This window comes from Parasteatoda tepidariorum, chromosome 6 (assembly GCF_043381705.1).
Source record: "Parasteatoda tepidariorum isolate YZ-2023 chromosome 6, CAS_Ptep_4.0, whole genome shotgun sequence".
NCBI classification, from domain to species: Eukaryota; Metazoa; Arthropoda; class Arachnida; order Araneae; family Theridiidae; genus Parasteatoda; species Parasteatoda tepidariorum.
In genome coordinates, this window is record NC_092209.1 from 45,336,361 (window position 1) to 45,355,658 (window position 19,298).

A 19,298-nucleotide genomic window follows, 5' to 3' on the forward strand; every position below is an offset into this window, starting at 1 on the left:
AAATATGTAATTATATGCTTGAAGCATATTAGTATTCGTTTAAACAATTATAAGTTCCAACTTATATATCACCTATAATAATTATATATTTACGATTAATAGTAGTTAATTAATATTAAACTTATTAACAACATATCAATATAAGTTACTTATTTCCATCGATCAAATTTTATTTCTTTCATTTACACATTGCACGCTTTTAACATTTTATAATGAAATAAATTTTAAAGAGACAATCGATCACCTTTTTTTTTTCATTTGTGAGTTCGTTACGTTTTTGTTTTAGTACATTCAAATGATATAATTTTAAATGACGTACACCACCCTGCACGAAAACTACATTCATTACAAAGCTGCATTTACAAGAGTAAAAGAGTTACTTCCATTTTTATCATACGCGCAAAACATTTTTATATTTTCTATTGAAAATTTTTTTAAAGAAATAATTAATCTCCTTTTGTTATGTTATGTTGAGTTATGTTTTTGTTTTAACACATTCAAATGATATAATTTTAAGCGAGATGCACTGTAGTTTGTTTCCCTGCACACAAACTACATTCATTACAAAACTGCATTTACAGGAGTAAAATAGCGATTCCTCTTTTTATTTTGCACGTGGAACGTTTTTAATATTTTCTATTGAGATAATTTTTTAGGAGAAAATCGATCACCTTTTGATTTCTTTTGTGTGCCAAATGTTTTTTGTTTTAACACATTCAAATGATATAATTTTAAACGAGGCGCACTGTAGTTTGTTTCCCTGCACACAAACTACATCCATTACAAAGCTGCATTTACAGGAGTGAAATAGCTATTCCTCTTTTTATTTTACGCGTGGAACGTTTTAAATATTTTTTATTGAGCTAATTTTTTAGGAGAAAATTGATCACCTTTGATTTCTTTTGTGTGCGAAATGTTTTTTGTTTTAACACATTCAAATGATATAATTTAAAACGAGGCGCACTGTAGTTTGTTTCCCTGCACACAAACTACATCCATTACAAAGCTGCATTTACAGGAGTAAAATAGCTATTCCTCTTTTTATTTTACGCGTGGAACGTTTTAAATATTTTTTATTGAGATAATTTTTTAGGAGAAAATCGATCACCTTTGATTTCTTTTGTGTGCGAAATGTTTTTTGTTTTAACACATTCAAATGATATAATTTTAAACGAGACGCACTGCAGTTTGTTTCCCTGCACACAAACTACATCCATTACAAATCTGCATTTACAGGAGTAAAATAGCTATTCCTCTTTTTAATTCATACGCGAAACATTTTTAACATTTTTAATTGAGGTATTTTTTAACCGCTTCCCTGATTACCCCGAGTCAATTCGTGTATGTATTTGTTGCAAATATTTATTATCCCGAGAAAACTCGGGCGAAGCTGAATTTGCTAGTACGTTTTGTTTTATCACGTTTTTACTCGGCCGGACGCAAAATAATAATAACAATAATAATCTGCTCTGATTGGAAGTTTGCTAAGTTTGTTTGCAAGTTATGTTGCTGGATTGTTGTACTGCACACGTGTTTTGTGTGATATTGTATATGCGATGGTTGCTGAATTTAAATAGAAAAGAAAGAGTTACAAAAATGGCGCATCACTTCACTGGCGTTTGGAAACTATCACTTTTGTGTTGTCCCTTTTTTTTAAAAAATTATCATATAAAGACTAATATTTAACTTTTTTCATTTGCCCGAGATAACTCGGAACAGTAAACTGGTGGTAAATTAAATGTTTTTTACACATAAGAAAAAGTAAAATTTCATTTTAAAACCTGTGTATTTAGTTTTGTTTTAGTTACTTGCATTTATTAATGAAATAATAAATATGTTGATTTTTTGCATTTTTTTTTCTTCCAAAAAATTGGTAAAGGAAACGGAGAGACAATCCATCACTTTTTGATTTCTTTTCATTTGTGTGCGCTATTTGTTTGTTTTATCACAGTCAAATTATATATCTTTAAACGAGACACACTGAAGTCCATTTCCCTTCACACAAACTACATTTAATACAAAGCTGTAGTAAAATAGCTAGACTTATTTTTATGCACACGCGAAACGTTTTTAACATTTTCTTTTAAGATAATTTTTAAAGAGAAAATCGATCTTTTTTTTATTTCTTTAATGTGAGTTATGTTTTTGTTGTAACACATTCAAATGATATAATTTTAAACGAGACACACTGTAGTTTGTTTCCCTGCACACAAACTACATCCATTACAAAACTGCATTTACAGGAGTAATATAGCTATTCCTATTTTAATTTCGCACGTGAAACGTTTCTAATATTTTCTATTGAGATAATTTTTAAAGAGACAATTCATTACCTTTAATTTCTTTTCATTTGTGTTCCTTATTATTATTTTTTTGAGGCTTTATAATATTAAATGTACCATAATCTGAGTTAAAAGTTCAACTCACTGAAAGAAAGATTAACTATACATATAATATACTTTAAAATAGGATATTCACAATTTATCAAAATTTTTCCATAGCTCAGTAGTCTTCTAGTCTATTTCCTAATAACTTCTAGTCTATTTTAATAGTTCTTGTTTAGTTTTCATTATTTAAATTTGCAGGCGTAATTAAAATTTGCAAAAATCGTAGGAGAAACACGTAGCTAATCTATATATATATTTCTCTTACACGGCACCAAAAAAAAGCCTCATTACAGCTCCCCGAATGGCAACGTTAGAAAATCGATCAATGATTGCTGCTAAAAATGTCACATGGGAAATCTAGATGAGGTGGCTCAACATATAGCGCTTTTAAAAACGGAATGCACTACCAGAGTGAGCATTATCAGGTTGTTCAATTCAGATTCATGCCCTAAAAACATGATAATATTTAATTTAAACTCAATTAGGAATTAATTAGGCTGGCCTTCTCCATGACTATAAATAAGTCACAAGGTCAGACTTTTGAGAAAATCAGTTTAGTATTGACTAAACAAGTTTTTAGTCATGGACAACTTTATGTTGGCCTGTCAAGAGTTAAGTCATTTGACAGCCTTTCAGTAATTGCTCCAAGATGCCAAATCTATAATTGTGTTTTCAAAGAAATTCTAAATGCTTAGTGTTAATTTCTTAGAGCTTTGCAGAAAAAAATGTTTTTTGGAAAAAATTTAATTGAAACTTCTATTGGCAGTAGGCAAGGGGAACTGCCAAAATCAAAACTCCCCGATTAGAAATGCAGCATGGCGACCTCCACGTGGTATTTCTCGGGTAATGCTAACAGCCATGCATTTTAATTTATTGTATGTAAAACATCCTTATTTTGTTCTAAAATGTTATGTACTTTATCACAAATGTTAATTAATATAGAAATTGATTTCAATAATGCTGATCACCAAAAAATATTTCATTTGGCGATAAAACAAATTTTTGTGTTCTTGAAAATGAAAGACTTTTTGAGGGTTATTATCTCACAAGGAAAAGTTAGGGTTTAAAGTTTATATTTTTAAATAATAAAATTTTTTTCTAAAACTTTCAGAATTTCTAGCATTAACTAATTTATTATACACATTTAGTTGAATTTAGGTGAGTAACTGCAATATTTGATAATTTATTTTGCTAATATGTTTCTCATTTAGCTAATGTTTTGATTTTTTCAACATATACTTTTTTAAAAGCCAATAAGAACATTGATAGAATTCTTCTACATAAGTACAATACTATGTCTTTGATGATAAAATACTATGTCTTTGATGATAATATACTACGTCTTTGTGCTAGAACATTGTGTTCATTGGCGAGCGAGCGCAGCGAGCCATGGTTCACGTCGTGAACCACATAGGATTGCGTAGCAATTCTCGGGGGTTGGCGAGCGTTAGCGAGCAGGGGGCGGAGCCTCCTAGTATTTTTATAAATATATATATTTTTTAATACTTTGTCATCATCGTGAAATTATTAACGTTGATTTTACTTATGATAGCCTAACTTAGATAAATAATACAGAAGAAAGAAGGATGAAACAAATTTAATTGATTAGAGGTGCAAGTTAGTATATCGCCTTATATAAAATCGTTACTAAATTTTATGGAAAACTCATTCTTTGAGATGTAGGGCGTGAACCAGTTATCGGATGTAGTCGGTAGACAGTTAAGTTCACCGCGCTTTTGAACGTATTTTTAGCAAATTTGGTGCTGATCAGTTCAGAATTGCAGATTTGTATACATACATTTGATTTGTATACATATTGCAGATACATACATGTAAACATTTTGCAGTATTTATAAAGATTATAGAGTGAAAAAAAATTTCTGCCGTATTTAAATATAGTTATTTTTTCTTTAAAAAAAAGGAAAATTTTTGGTACTTGTATCACATTGAATTATTTAATTTTATCTTGTTTCGATTTCTTAGCGCAATATTTCTTGAACATAGAACATAGGAAAGTAATTAACATAACTCTATTAATTAATTATATGTATGATGATAAATAGTAAAATTATCAGAAGCATATTTAACATAGTTGTGTTTATATTTTTTTAATTTATTTATTATGCGTAATATTTTTACTCTTACACATTCTAATAAAATTACTTGAATCGAAAAAACCATATTTTATGTGTAAAAGTGATCATCGAAAACTTTTGAAAAATGTTTTTTTTTTCCTTTTCTTTAAATGAATAGTTTGCTGCAAAGATTTAGTTATGAAAATCTAAATTTTTTTTTCAATATTATTTAATCTATAACTAACTAAATACGATATTATATTTATTATTAACTAGATAAAAAAAAATATCTACATTTTAAAATGCAAATATTCATTATAAGATTTAACTCTTCCAGATGCAAGAGTTTTTACTGGGGGAAAAGAGTTTAAGTTAAAAAAAGATATAAATTCCATGTTCCCTATATTAATTAGGAACAATTTTTTTTTCAAAGTATGTAATGAGTGCTAAATGGGAAAAAATTACTAAATTAACGAATGATTATTTCTTTAAAAATATTTATTGTTATTTGCTATGAACTAAAGAAATGTTTAAGAAATAACACCATAGATTATACATTTATACTTTCATTTAAACTCTCAAGATAAAAATTGTATAAAACATTCTTTTAATATACAGCATTATATCTTCTCAACAATATATATTCTAGATTCCATACAAAATAGACAACAAACAAACAAACAAGTAATTTAAGATAAATAAATTGAAATAAATTAACAAAAAATGCATTATCAGTTAATATCGGGACAAATTATTCTTTCGATAGCAATTAAAATTTAAATTCATAATTAGAATGATGAAGAAATTAATACGAATCTTTTCTACACGGAATACATTGAAATAAATTAACACTTCCTACGCTAATTATGCCTATGGAGCCAATCACAAAAGAATAATTTCTGGTAATTGCTTATAATGTTTTTTTTAGAACTGTAATCTTAAAAATTAGCACAATTGTTTGGAATGTGATTAATATTTTAAAAAGAGTTACAGATTTCCAAAAGAAATCACGTTATTGTTTTCTCTATGAGAACAATGCATTCTACTTTTGACTTAGATTGAATAAAACAAAATAAATAATTCTGATTTAGGAACGTTTCCTTATTTTCCTTCCTTTCCTTCTTGGTTTTTTGGCTTCCACAGCCAACAAGGATGCGTCTGATGATTTGAAATTTTCATTTTGGGGATTTGGCTCAGTATACTGAACTTGTGGTGCGAAAGCGTTCTGTTCAGTTGGAGTAGGAGGCCAAGCTAATGTTACGGCATCAGCTCCAATAGGAATCAATCCATCTTTGATTTCATCCTTGTCTGCATTCCCACCACTTAATTCTGTTAAATCAGGAAGAGCATATGGTTCAGGTAGAATTAATTTAAAAGAATGAGAGGTTGGTGGAATGTTATTGTCTGTTTTAATCGTTGGAGTGTCCACTGCAATTGGAGTAAAGTTTTCTCCAGGTTTTTCATCTGGAATCACGGGCAAAACACCAGGTGTTAATTGAGGTACATTCAACCTGAAAGAATGCGATGCTGGGGAAAGATCAGGAGAAGATTCAAAATGATTCGGCCCTGTTTCAGAAAATAAGCCAACTGGATGTGGCGGGAACGGACTAAGGGAAAACTCTGGATTATTTACATGACCATTTTCTGTAAAAGTATGCACTGACACAGGTTCTGAGACACCAGGCGTTTGGGGAAGATATATATCAGAAGGAATCAAAAGCTTGGTAGCATGCGAAGGAGGAGCTATTGGTACTAAACCAGATACCGTTTGATCTACAGAATGAAAGGTCTCAACAGGAGCAGTTTTTTCTGAGACTGGTATCAGTAGCCGAGTTGAATGTGAAAAAGGAGCTAAGTTATCAATTTTTTCTTGGGGTGGGATCGGAGCATTTTCTGCAATGAAACCTGAAGAAACAGTTTTGATTCCGTCTTGATTAACCTGAGGTACTGCAATAGGAAGGATAATTTGCGAAGAATGAGATAATGGGGGCAGAGAAGCAATATTCTCTGGAGAAGGAAGATGATGATTGTCTACATTTATCAAAGTAGGGTTTGATGGAAGAGCGGGAGAAGGAATGAGAAGCTGAGTTGAATGTGAAATAGGAGTTAAATCTTCTATTTTTTCTTGGGGTTGAAAATGACTATTTGGAGAAGGAATGGTTTTAATTCCAACAGTATCGATTGAGTCAACAGAAGCTGGAAGCAAAATTTGAGATGAATGGGAAGTGGGAGTTAAGGTATTAATGTGGCTATCAGGGTAAGGTAATGGAATATTGCCACTTGGCGAGCTTTCTGAGACGGGGTGGGGAGCAGACGGGCCATAAGGTAACAAGATAGAGTGTGAAACTGGTGCCGGTTTGTTTGTTTCGTATACAGGTGCTACTAAAACAGGACTTGCTTCTCCAGTTTGTGGTCCGTGAATAATATCAGCTGTAAATGTATCCTTAGTGTAAGGAGGTCCGGATGGAATAATCGCATATTTGGCACCAACTGGTGGCGATTGAATTGGATCATGTGAGTAAGAGGGAACATTAATATCATGTTGTGAAACTGGTATTGGGTGAGATGGCGGTATGGCTAAATTTGGATCTTGTGCATATGGCTGAACATCGACGCTATGTTGCGCAATAGGAATAGGTTGTGGAGGATGTTGAGCATAGCTTCCAATCTCCTCTGGTGCTATTCTTTCCTGTTGAGGATGATGAACAGGATTGGATGCTTGAACGGAATAATGCGGATTTGGAGAATGCACGGGTACATCAATATGATTTTGGGAAGTTGGAACTGGATAAGAGGATCCGCTAGCTATAGTTGGATTTGAAGTGTGAAGAGGTGCGTTGAGGTCATGGCTTGAATAATGAGATTTAGGAGGTTCATTTACCCCAGATCCAGAATGAAAGCTGGGTGTGTAGCTTTCAGGAACTGATTGATAATGCTTCGGTTCATGAGTTTCACCGTTAATAGAATAATCACCAGATATCTGTTTCCTGTCGGAATCGTAAGGTGAAGCATAAATTTGACCTGGTCCTCTGCTAATTGAATCTGGTCTTCCGTGATGACCACCATCTGCAAAATAGCTGGCTGGGCTTAAATGCGTAGGCTGGTGTGATTTTGATAGTGAACTTGGTTCATACTGGTATGTCCTGCTATCTCTCTCAGGAATGTTGTAAGACGTCTGATCAAGCTTGCTTTTACCAAAGCTAAGGTGAACATTAGAAGCTCCTGGAGAGTGAGAGACTTTATACTTGTATCCAAACTTGCTTTCCTGAAGAAAAAAAAAACATTTATATCTTTATGCTAAAGATGAGTAAATTCGAATAAATCTTTCAACCTTTCACAATTTAGATTTATATACAAGTTGTTTCCGTAATAAGACCTTAATATGTATTTTTATACTCCTTGCTAAAATTGATTTAAAAATATATACGTTCGGAATAGCAAATTAATGTCTTAACAAGGAAGAATTGATTGTAGTTAAAAAAAAAAAAAAAGACTATTTCAAAAACATTTAAATTTATTCTACAATTAAACTGGTTCTACGATGTATTTTCAATTCCGCCTTCCTTAATTGAAGAAATTTTGTTGAAAGTTTCTGATCGGTGGAGAACTGGTGCATGTCCGAGAGTTCGTGGGTTCCAACTCTATGGTTCAAACCCCGCCGATCGAAGACTCCCCGTGTAGTAAAGTGACTGATGCACGTTAAATCTGTCGAGTCGCAAAAGTCCTCCGTGTTCCCATAACAAATCAATACCTCTGGGGGTACTGGATTGGAGATCGATCGTTCTCTGATTCAGGTCAAAATTACGATCTGTGAATGAATGAATGGATGTATGAATGGATCCGCCCTATAAATGGGTGAGACGTATGATGTGATAGAAGTCGAATTCTTGGCCATAGATGGCGCTACTGGAAAACAAGAACAATCGCATCCCTTCTACCTAAACAGGCATACGTCAACAACAACAATTTATTTAAATAATAATTTTCGAACCATAATGAGCATTTTATTGTTGAAAAGGATTTTTAAAACATTTATTTTTTAAAAAAATCCTTCTCGACTAATTAATAGCAGTGATTACGAAACAGCTTATGATAATGAAACACCCTGTATGAAAAATGTTTTAAAAAGGACTTAAAAAAATAATTTTACAAATGTGTGGTGCTAAAAAAATTTAAAAAAACTTTAAATCATCAATTCATTTATCTTTAAAAATATGTATTAAGAGTTAGATTAAATTTATGTATTTCAAGACAATTAACACTCATTCACAAAGATTTTAAATTCTCTTCTTTCTTATTTGGTTTCAACAATTTTTAATTTTTAATAAAAATTTTGGTTTTTTAAGATTGAAAAAATTTTGTACTACAATTTTGTTTTTTGATTAATTAGGAGTATTTATATCATAATTTAAAATCAAATTCGTTGTTTTTGTTCATTTACGTCGCACTAGAGCTTCACAATGGGCTATTGGCGACGGTCTGGGAAACATCCCTGAGGATGATCCGAAGACATGTCATCACAATTTTGATTCTCTGCGGAGGTGATGGCATCCCCGCTTCGGTAGCCCGACGACCTGCACGCGAAGTGGAGCCTTTTATGGTAGAACAGTTTAACGAGGACCAATACCGCACACCCTCGGTCCCTACGCACACTGATCCAAGTGGTCACCCACCCGCACACTGACCGCAGTCAGTGATGCTTGACTTCGGTAATCTGCTGGGAACCGTGTCTTAACGATCAGTCCACTGCGGGACAAAAGAAAATTTGAGGTGAAGAGAAAGGTAATAAAAAAGGAGAGATAAAAATATTAGTATTTCTTTTAAATTACAAGAACAGTTCAATTTTCTTTCAAGTTTAAAAAATTACAGAGATAACTAAGATTTATTAACAACAATTTTAAATTCAAGTGAATTTAAAATTTTCATTTATTATTTGGCTTCAACAATCAATAGTTTAAAAATTTTAGAAAAAGATTGGGAATAACTTTGTGCCGTAATTTTGTTTTTGAGATAATAGGATCATTAATATCACAATTAAAAATAAAAATCGAGCGATCAGTAATAAATATTAGATATCGTATCATGAAAAGTATCATACAGAGTTAAATTCCTTCCAAGCGTTTACAATTTTGTATATATCAGTTTACATAACTTTTTAATCATCAAAAGTTGAGTCATTTTCTGATAAATTTCTGCAAACAATTATTTTTAAGAGAGCGCACCTATTATCAGAACGAAAACGTAAACGACCAAAAACCAACGAAACTTACCAAAATAATTTGAATTAATTTCACTTTAGTTGTTCTGGGTAATAATTGCATTTTTACCACCTATTTTGAATTTCCGAAAAATTAAAAACAGGATTCGTAACTTTTCATTACGCAACTCTTTAAAATAATTTAATTTTTCTTTTCAAAATTTTGGCAATTAATAAATCATTTGACTTTTCCTCTTGTAATATTTCTAATCCAGCCTTGATCACTTGACCTCGAGATAAATACATTTGCCTTACCTTCCTACAATCAAACTTAGATTTAAAAAGGAAACGGAATAAAACTTGTCTATTAACGACTTTTGATAATTGAAGCACGCGAACCTTATTAAACTGCCTACAATCCAATAGGTCATTCACAATTGAAACCGCAACTGTTACATAGGCGTTTCCAACTACATATGAGTTGAAAAGTTTTTTTTTTCTTTAAGTTGACACTGTTCGGTTCTTAACTATTATTACTTTTTTCATTGCGCTGTAAATGGATCTTTTATTGCTCGATATAATTCATTTGCACTAGTTTTATTTATTATATTAATTTGGCATTGGTTAAAATTCGTTTCTATCTCTAAAGACATCGCATATTTTGGATATGTGAAAAATAGATTGATATAAATCATAAAGTCCCAAAGTGGGCACAGACTTCAAAGTTTCCCTTAGAAATCTGATTCACGTTAGGATGATGGGTCCTATGACATTCTTTTTCTGATGTAATTATAATTATGGTTTCCTATAACTGTCTGTACCAATTTTAACCCATTTATTAATTTTTTTAATTGCTTTTATTCATTTTTTATTTTATTATTTAATTTAATTTATTTTATTAATTCAGTTTATTTTTTTGCTATTTTATTTCATTTTATTTTTTATTTATTTTATTTCATTTTCTATTTATTTTATTTTATTATCTCATCTCATTTTTTTTATTTATTTCTCGAGAAGTGAGTGAAGAAGTAGTACAGTACGTAAGGGAGCATTGGGATGAGTTTTCTATCTTATATCACGGCAGAAATGGAAATAATTTTAATACACTGGTTATCATAAATTAAGGAAAAATCACAAAAATAGCGATAACTCTTTCAAAAGTAAGCCAAACCGTGCAAAATTTGCATATGTTGTCCACTAAGAGTAGCTGAGTAAAATTGCAATATGCAAATTAGTGGCGCTGCACTCGGCTTACGTCATCTGCCTGGAGCATAAAAGTCCAAGTTTGAGAGAAAGCACACAAATTTTACTGTGATTGCGACATTGAAAATCTGAGATAGCCAATTCGTAATAATGACCTCTAGGCATCATTTGCCTGAAGAACTACGATGGAGAGCCATCGGGAGACTAGAGGCAGGGCAGAGTCAATCAGAAGTGGCCAGATGGCTAAATGTGAGTCCATCTGTGGTTCATAGACTTTGGAGGCAATTTCAAACCACAGATTCGGCATCTAGGAGGTTCAGTCAAGGACGGCCAACTGTTACGACCAGTGCCGATGACCGATATTTGACATTAAGTGCACGCAGGAATAGAACCGCTACTCCGACACATCTTAGATCCTCTCTTGCTGCAGCCACCGGAAGGTTGGTGTCAACGTCAACTGTGCGCAGAAGGCTCCACGAAGGTGGTCTGTATGCGAGACGACCAGCCATTTGCGTGCCGCTCACATCACGCCATAGGAGAGACCGTTTGCAGTGGGCCCGACAACATGTCCACTGGACGTCAGATCAATGGAGGCCTGTTCTCTTTACGGATGAGTCCAGGTTTAGTCTAGAAAGTGACAGTAGACGTTATTTGATATGGAGAGAACCTGGGACCCGTTATCATCCATCAAACATCCGTGAAAGAGATGCATACGGAAGAGGCAGTGTCTGTGTTTGGGGAGGCATATCCTTAGGAGGGCGCACATACCTCCATGTCTTTCCAAGGGGAACCGTGAATGCTCAGGTTTATCGAGACAACATCCTTGATGCTTATGTGCGCCCATATGCCGGGGCAATTGGTGATTGCTTCCTGTTACAGGACGATAATGCAAGACCACACAGAGCTCGCATTGTTGATGATTATCTTCAACAGGAAACAATTACTCGCATGGAGTGGCCAGCTCGATCCCCGGACTTGAATCCTATCGAGCACGTTTGGGATGCTCTAGGGAGGCGTGTATCTGCCATCAATCCGCCCCCTCAGACCCTTGCCACGCTTGCAACTGCTTTACAAGAGCAATGGCTCTCACTTCCTATTGAACTGATAGACCGCATAATTGAAAGCATCACACATCGCTGTTTGTGCTGTATTGCTTCTAGAGGCAATCATATTCCATATTAAAGGTACTTTTTCTATTGCAAACCGATACTTCCAATTTGTTTATTTTATACATGTGCTAATTTCTATACTACTATTAATGTCTGATAATTTCTTTTTATGTTGTTTAATACCTTACTATGTGTTGTATATTGTGGGTAAGTTTCATAAAATTCCATGTGTAATTTCTTGAGTTATCGCGATTTTTGTGAATTTTCCTTAATTTATGATAACCAGTGTATTTCAGTTGCTTACTATGCTGAAATGTTCCGAACTCTTATTTATAGTGGTTTATGTGATTTAATGGCTGCTGGACAGATTTCATATCATTACTAAAATTCAATACATAATGAATTTTGACAATATCACATACATCTTTTGGAAATAAAAATTTAAATCGAAGTACTTCCACTCTAGCAAACCCGTGGCCAACAGTTAGACGGTTACACTTTGGTTAATATTTTGCTTAAAATTAATTAAGGTGTTAGGATTGGAGGAGGGGTTAAGAAATTAGAATATTTAATTACAGTTAGATATTCTAACTCTTCAAAGGCTGCTAATTTAAAACAATTTTTGAAAAATGTGTGTTTGTATAGGCCTCAAATAAACCTGTGCTGCTGCCCAGGGTCTCAGTGTCCTGTATATAAAACAAAAATTACAATAAACAAAAGTAAAACTCTAATTGTAACTCCTTCAAACTTACTTCATTTTCTAACGATGTACTTGGTCTACACAGGCACGTTTGGATCGCTATAGCAACTACCCAGAGGGTAGATACCTAAAAATATAAATAAAAATACATAAAATAAAACACAAAAATGAAATGTAAATAGTTATTGAATAAATTTAAATTGAACTACAATATGCTAAATTTAACTTTCATTTTTTAAGACTCGCTTTATGAAAAAGATATCATTTATAAAATTACGTTAGAGTAAATATTTTTTAGCAATTGTCTCGCCTAAAGAGTCCAAAATATATTAAATTGGATTTTTATTTTAACAATTGTCACCCGAAAAAAATCTTCATATATCATATACCAGAAGTATGCTAAATTTTACTTTAATACATAAATTTCACTTTTAACATTTACTGTTGAAAATAGTCTTTTTATGTCTTAATTTGGCTAGAAACAAGGTTTAAAATTGGTAATTCAAAAAATTTGCTGTTTTAAAATCATTTGTTTAAAAATATTGTATTATTTTTTTCACTTCAAAAAATTTTTTTATCTGAAAAATATGACACAATTAATTACATATCACAATTAATTTAATCTACGCACCACAATTAATTTACAATCTATTTATGTAATATAATGCTTGATGCATCTTTTTAAAGAATATTTCTAGAGTGCAAACGATTTTCATATTTAAAGTGAGTTTTTTTCGTTTTAAAATGAACGATTTCCGTATTTCGTATTTAAAATTAGCATACGATTTTTCTATGTATTTGAACATCAGATTTTCTAAATTTAACGTTTTCGGAATGGTTTTGTTTTTGAATAAAATTACATGCATTTTTTTGAATTATTCATTGATGCATAGCAGTAATGTAAAATTCGTAATCCTTTATAAATTCTCTTTTATAGGATTCACGCATATTTTTTACAGCACATTTTTTCTCTTTAGGGAGAGAAAAAATATACGTGTTATTATTTAAACAAATAACTAATATTTTTAGAGTTGCTAGTAAATAAAATACAGGTGTTCCAATTCCATTGCGTACAAAGTATTCCATTTCAAGAAATTTCCCCATTTCAGTCCTTTCCCTCTACTTGTTTACTTCATAATATTTTCTATCTATACCATCAAAAACACTCTTGGAAGCTGCATTTAAGTTTAAAAGTAAAGATTAAATTCCATTCGTAAGTTTTTTTTAAGAGAAAGAATAAAATTCTATGAATTTGGGTCAGGTTGGATTAGGCGGTCAATTTTAAACTAAACCATATACTTTTTTTTCTAAGGTAACTTATTAAACGTAACTTAGTAAAGTAAACATAATTTATTAAAGTAAACGTAAACCTAGTAAAGTAAACTTAGAAACCGATATTTGGAGATTAAAAGTTAGATCTACATATTTGAAGAATTTCTTTGTTTGTGAATATTTCTTTTTGTTTTTCGTGTTAAACATTTGTAAAAAAGTCCCTTAGAAACATATCTATACTGAAAAATTTTAACATAAAGAAAATTGATCTACAAATAATAAACATTTCAGGGCCACTTTACTTCACATAGTGACCACCTGGTCATCAATACATGTTAAAAGAATACGACGTTCCAAAATGAAGTTACAGACAAAGGACGAAAAAAGAAATTTTAACTACAACAAGGCTGTTTTAGTTAGTCAAATCATCCCACCTAACCCAGTTTTAAGGACTGTTTTCATGAATATTATTTCAAAGACAAGAGAACTTTTAAAATAATTATTGTTTTCAATATTATTTATTTAAGGCTGACTTGAAAAGAGCTTGTGTAGGAATTATAATTAAGACGCATCAAGTCATTTAGAATAATTTCTTGGCACTCGTCCTGAGGTAAAATAACATTCCAAGGTTAAGGTTAGAAATCAACAAAGCATAAACGCTATTTTAATTTAAGTTGCAATAGCAAACACGCTATCTTAATTTCACGCTATCTTTAAGATTTTTAAATACAAAATAAATCGATCACAATTTGTTTGTTATTACAAAACCTTTAAATTTCTTTTAAATTTTATTTTTTGTTATTATAATGCTTTTATTTTGTGTATTTTTTTTCTCCATTAGATTTACAGTAGAGCATTTAAATAAAAAGTATTTTGATTGCAAAGATTGTTTTTGTTTATGTGTATACAGCTAAGCATAAGTACTCTTGATAACTAAATTTTGTATCTCTCTCTTTCTCTTTTCTTTTTTTTTTCCATCGAAGCTCTTCGAATGTTCCAACACAACAACAACTGTTTCTAAGATGTTTCACCTTTAGTTCTTAAAATAAAACATTACTTCTTTCCAAATAAGTTATCTTGTTAACACTGAAACCAAACAACTCTTTTGGAATCTTGAATAGTTTTAAAAATCGAAGAGAACATATAACTTGCTGCTCGCTTAGTTCAACAACATCCGTGGATGCCACGTAATAATTTTTTTAGCGATGAAAAAAAAATTTAACAAAATTAAGCAATAAAAGAGTTTATGGAAGGTACATCAAAATTAAAAGCATTAAATTAAGATCTGATTTTTGTTATATTAATAAATATTTGGTTTCAAAGTTTTAGTTCTCTATTCCATTGAAATAAAAATTTAAGCCTAAACATTTTGATATGCTACCATAGCAACTTCACTCAAAAACTTGTTTTAAAATTCTGGTTACTGTAAAAATGCATTAAATGTTTTTTTCAAGAGAGATAATTTAGAAATAGTGTAAAAAGTTAACTCCTAATATTATTTGGCAATTTTTACATTCAGTATTTCAATTGCATACGTTGACTAGACGTAGTCATGTATAAAAGTTTATTATTATAAATAAACTTATAAAAAAATATTAAAAAATTATTGAAATAATAATTTATCAAATAATAATTTATTAAAAAAACGGTTAGAAGTTAGATTAGCTTTTAAATATGTTTAACATAAAATGTTGTGCAATTAAGTAATATCATAGAATTCATTTAAAGAAGCACCACTTTTAGAGAAACAAAAAAAAAATATTTTGTGGCTAAAAAATACAATTTAAGTTCTATTAATTTTATGCTAATGACCCTGTTAGAAAAATTTAAAGAGTGAATATGCAACCAATGAATCTTCACAATCCAAAATTTTTCTGCGACCGTAACAAAATCAGACAGCAATTATTTTTATGAAAATTCAGCTTAATCTAAAAAACGAGTAGCTAAATTTTAAAATCAAAGAACCTATTACATAAAAACGTTATGTTGTTTAAATTTAAATGTAATTTTATACAATATTATTTTAAAAAATGAATAAATACCATTTAAATTTAGCCTGTAATCGGGCAACAGGGAAAGAAAAAAAAAACTATTCCACTTAACTTCGAGTTATCGCAATTCAGCTATATCGCAATTAGAAATGCTTTAAAAGAGGGGTCTCAAAAACTTTCTCTTTCTGTTTGTTTGCTGTTAAAAAATAAAAGAATACATAAATTAAAAATAAACTTCAAATGTCATTCAAGTCATTTAACACAGTTGGGATGTCGGTGTCGCTTTTATTTTTATATATATATATATTCTAATTACGAGCTAAAATAGATTTTTGGTAATTATAAAACAAAAGTCTAACAGTAACTAAAAATTTCAGTTAGATTCAGAAATATATTCGTTCTGAAATATAAAAACAAAAATAAAAGTGTAGTTGAAAATTTTTTTGCGTTCGTATTCAAAAAGAGTATCAAAAAATTTTCTGAGTAGTAGAAATTTCAATGATAAATAACTGTTTCTTCTCTATCTAAATAACTGCAAATAAGTGCAGATTTGAAAAAAATAATGTTTGGAAGTAAGATGTGTTAGGACGATTTTACCTTTAACGCAGAAAAAGACATCAATGTTTGATGTTGTATTTCATAATCATAAATTATTAAAACACTAAAATTGAAAAACACTGGAGCACACGCCAACTAATGGCGTGGGAGCTATTGTTTGTAATAATGCGTGGCATTTTCAAAATAAATATTTTTCGCTTATTTTGACTTAAATTAACATAAAATAATGCAAAAAGTATGGAAAATACGTTTAATCAAAAGTCTGCGTCAAAGGGTTAATGTGCAGAGCTCGCTGCCATGCTGGAAAATCTCTGCTGCCGGAAAGATAGCATTCAAATGGAATGAAAATCCGGATTTCATTTGTAAATTAAGAACCATACAACGTCGTCATCTGCTCAGTAAAAATGAGCCGTCAACAATAAAAAAATTGTTTTGGACTATAAACTACTCAATACTTATGTAATATAGGGATTCAAACATTTCTTTTACATAATTCTAATATTTGTTTTATATTATGCCTATTCATATTTGCTCTCTGATGAAAAAACAATTTATGGCGAACGAATACTATACATTTATTTGCAAATATAAAGCTAAGAAAATAAAGTAATGCCTGTATTTAACAACATAATAATAATTTCTAGGACATAATGTAAACTGAAAAGGATTATATTGCGATTGAATTCTTCATTTTTTTTTTATCAAGATGTAGATTTTTAAAGCGTTATATTGTGAATGAATTATATATTTTTTTATTTATATGAAGATTATAAAAGCGCCATTTTAATTCGATTGTAAGAATGACTACAAACCGGCTAAACGATATAGTTCTAAATTCCTTTGCTTTTGTTTAAAAAATCTGTCACTTTCAAAGTGGGAACATTACAATTCTCACCAATATCAGATTTATTTAATAACAAAATTATGTGGCCACTAACGATGGCAAACGGAATATCATTTTTGAGCATCTTTTGAGACTTCGTCATAACAGAACAAACGAGAAGCAAGTATCTATAAGAAGCAAACATCTGAAATAAAAATAGATTAGTATGGATATAGCATTAAAACAGAAATGGCGCAAAAAAAAAGACTAAAAACCAAAAAATAAAAAAAAATTATGGATGAATTTTTATTTATCAAATTTTTTATTTTATTTCTATGATTAGATCAGTTTTAAAAGTTACTTTAGTTTTTAGTTCATAAAAATAAAATTTTTCTCTTACCAGATGAATCATCTTGTTAAGTTAGTCGTTATTAACGAGAAACTCTTCCTTTGGAAGATAACTAAAAAGTGCCACGTACTCTCATTAAACATGTCTCTAAATACCGGTCAGTGGTCAACAGAAATGACCTTCCATATATGATTCAAATTAATGCGAATATGTATTAGAAATAAACTCAATTTAAACTAATTTAGTTCAGGTTTTCTCATTGGGAGTGGCCATAGATGAAGGACATTATGGAATCAAACCATAAGAAGGTCAAGTTTGTTTCTTGATGGAAATCTATCGAATTATTTAGTCTAGTCGCTGTGGGCTGTTTGAAACTCTGTTCTTGGAATATTTCAGTGTGAAATCAATGCTGATTTTGTTTATCAACTTCATAGTTTGTAAACCGTTCATCTTTTTTGCGAAGAGCATGCATACAATGCAATAAAATGTAATTAAAAATATTTTCTTAAGAAAATTAACAATAAAACGGTGTCATGAATTTAAAATCTATCCACCTTCATACAAAAGATCTAATCTTCATGCAAAAGATAAATTCTGAATTTAAAAGAAAAGTAATTGTTTAAGAGCCGCTCCCAACTAATGAAGTAAATTTTGTCGTAATTAAATTTTAGAAACAAAAATTTCAAATAAATGAAAAAGAAAATTGAATAATGATAATTGAATATAATGAATTAGAGGATTAAGTAAAAAAAAAAAAGTAAATAAATTTTGAAAAAAGAGACTACGCTTTTGCATTAGCTAAATTTTTTCTTAATTTTAGATTATTTCAGTCAAAATTATAAATTATAAAAAAATTATAATAAAAAAAGAGACTACGCTATTGCATTAGCTAAATATTTTTTTAATTTTAGATTATCCCAGTCAAAATTAAAAACAAAATCTTGAAAAAGAATTTCATACTTGTTACACTTGGTTCAATTTAATGATCAATCGAAATAATATTAAACACGAAATTAAAATTTCTCTATTTTTTAACTCTTGACTGTTGGCTAAAATAAAAAATTATTGAAATCCCTATTTTTGTTTCGTCGGATTAAGACTTAAAAAATATTGAAAGTTTTAAAAAACAGGTTGTTCAGGAGCTTGTAATTCCTAAAATATTTAAGATCCTGCTAATCCTTTCAGGAATATAATGTAGACCAATGGTCGGAAACTTATGACCCGTGGGTCACCAAGTGATCCACTGGGAAAATATAGGACTATGCTACCAGTATAATGTTTTTTAATTCTGCTTTTAAAGATAATGTATAATCTAAAATAGAAATGATGTAACCCACCAGAAAAAAATAACTTTCTTTTTCTTTATAACCGGTGTTTAACAGCCGACCCGATTCTGAATTTACGACCTCCAATGTTCAACTTCATAGCCTTTTGAACCCAACCCAAAAGACAAGGGAGCTCCTGGGTCAAGCATTGAGACAAACCCGCTTTCGCAGAGGACTTTTTGATTTAACTAACCCGCATTTGCATTGCATGGAGAGGGAAACCACGAAAATTTCCCACGGTTATACTAACGGCAAGGGTATACCAACTCATGATCCGTCTACCACAGAAGATATTTTTAGTCAGCACTG

At 30.7% G+C, this 19,298-nt stretch overlaps 1 protein-coding gene across 1 annotated transcript; it reads right to left on the reverse strand.

Moving 5' to 3' along the window:
- Positions 1-5,052: 5,052 nt before the first annotated feature.
- Positions 5,053-17,848, reverse strand: LOC107442855 (uncharacterized). Its single transcript, XM_016056515.3, has 3 exons — positions 17,716-17,848; positions 12,724-12,798; positions 5,053-7,727 (listed from the first exon to the last, which is right to left on the reverse strand). Exons 1-3 carry the CDS (start codon positions 17,725-17,727, stop codon positions 5,550-5,552), a joined length of 2,265 nt encoding a protein of 754 aa, XP_015912001.1. The 5' UTR covers positions 17,728-17,848; the 3' UTR covers positions 5,053-5,549.
- Between the last annotated feature and the right edge of the window lie 1,450 nt (positions 17,849-19,298).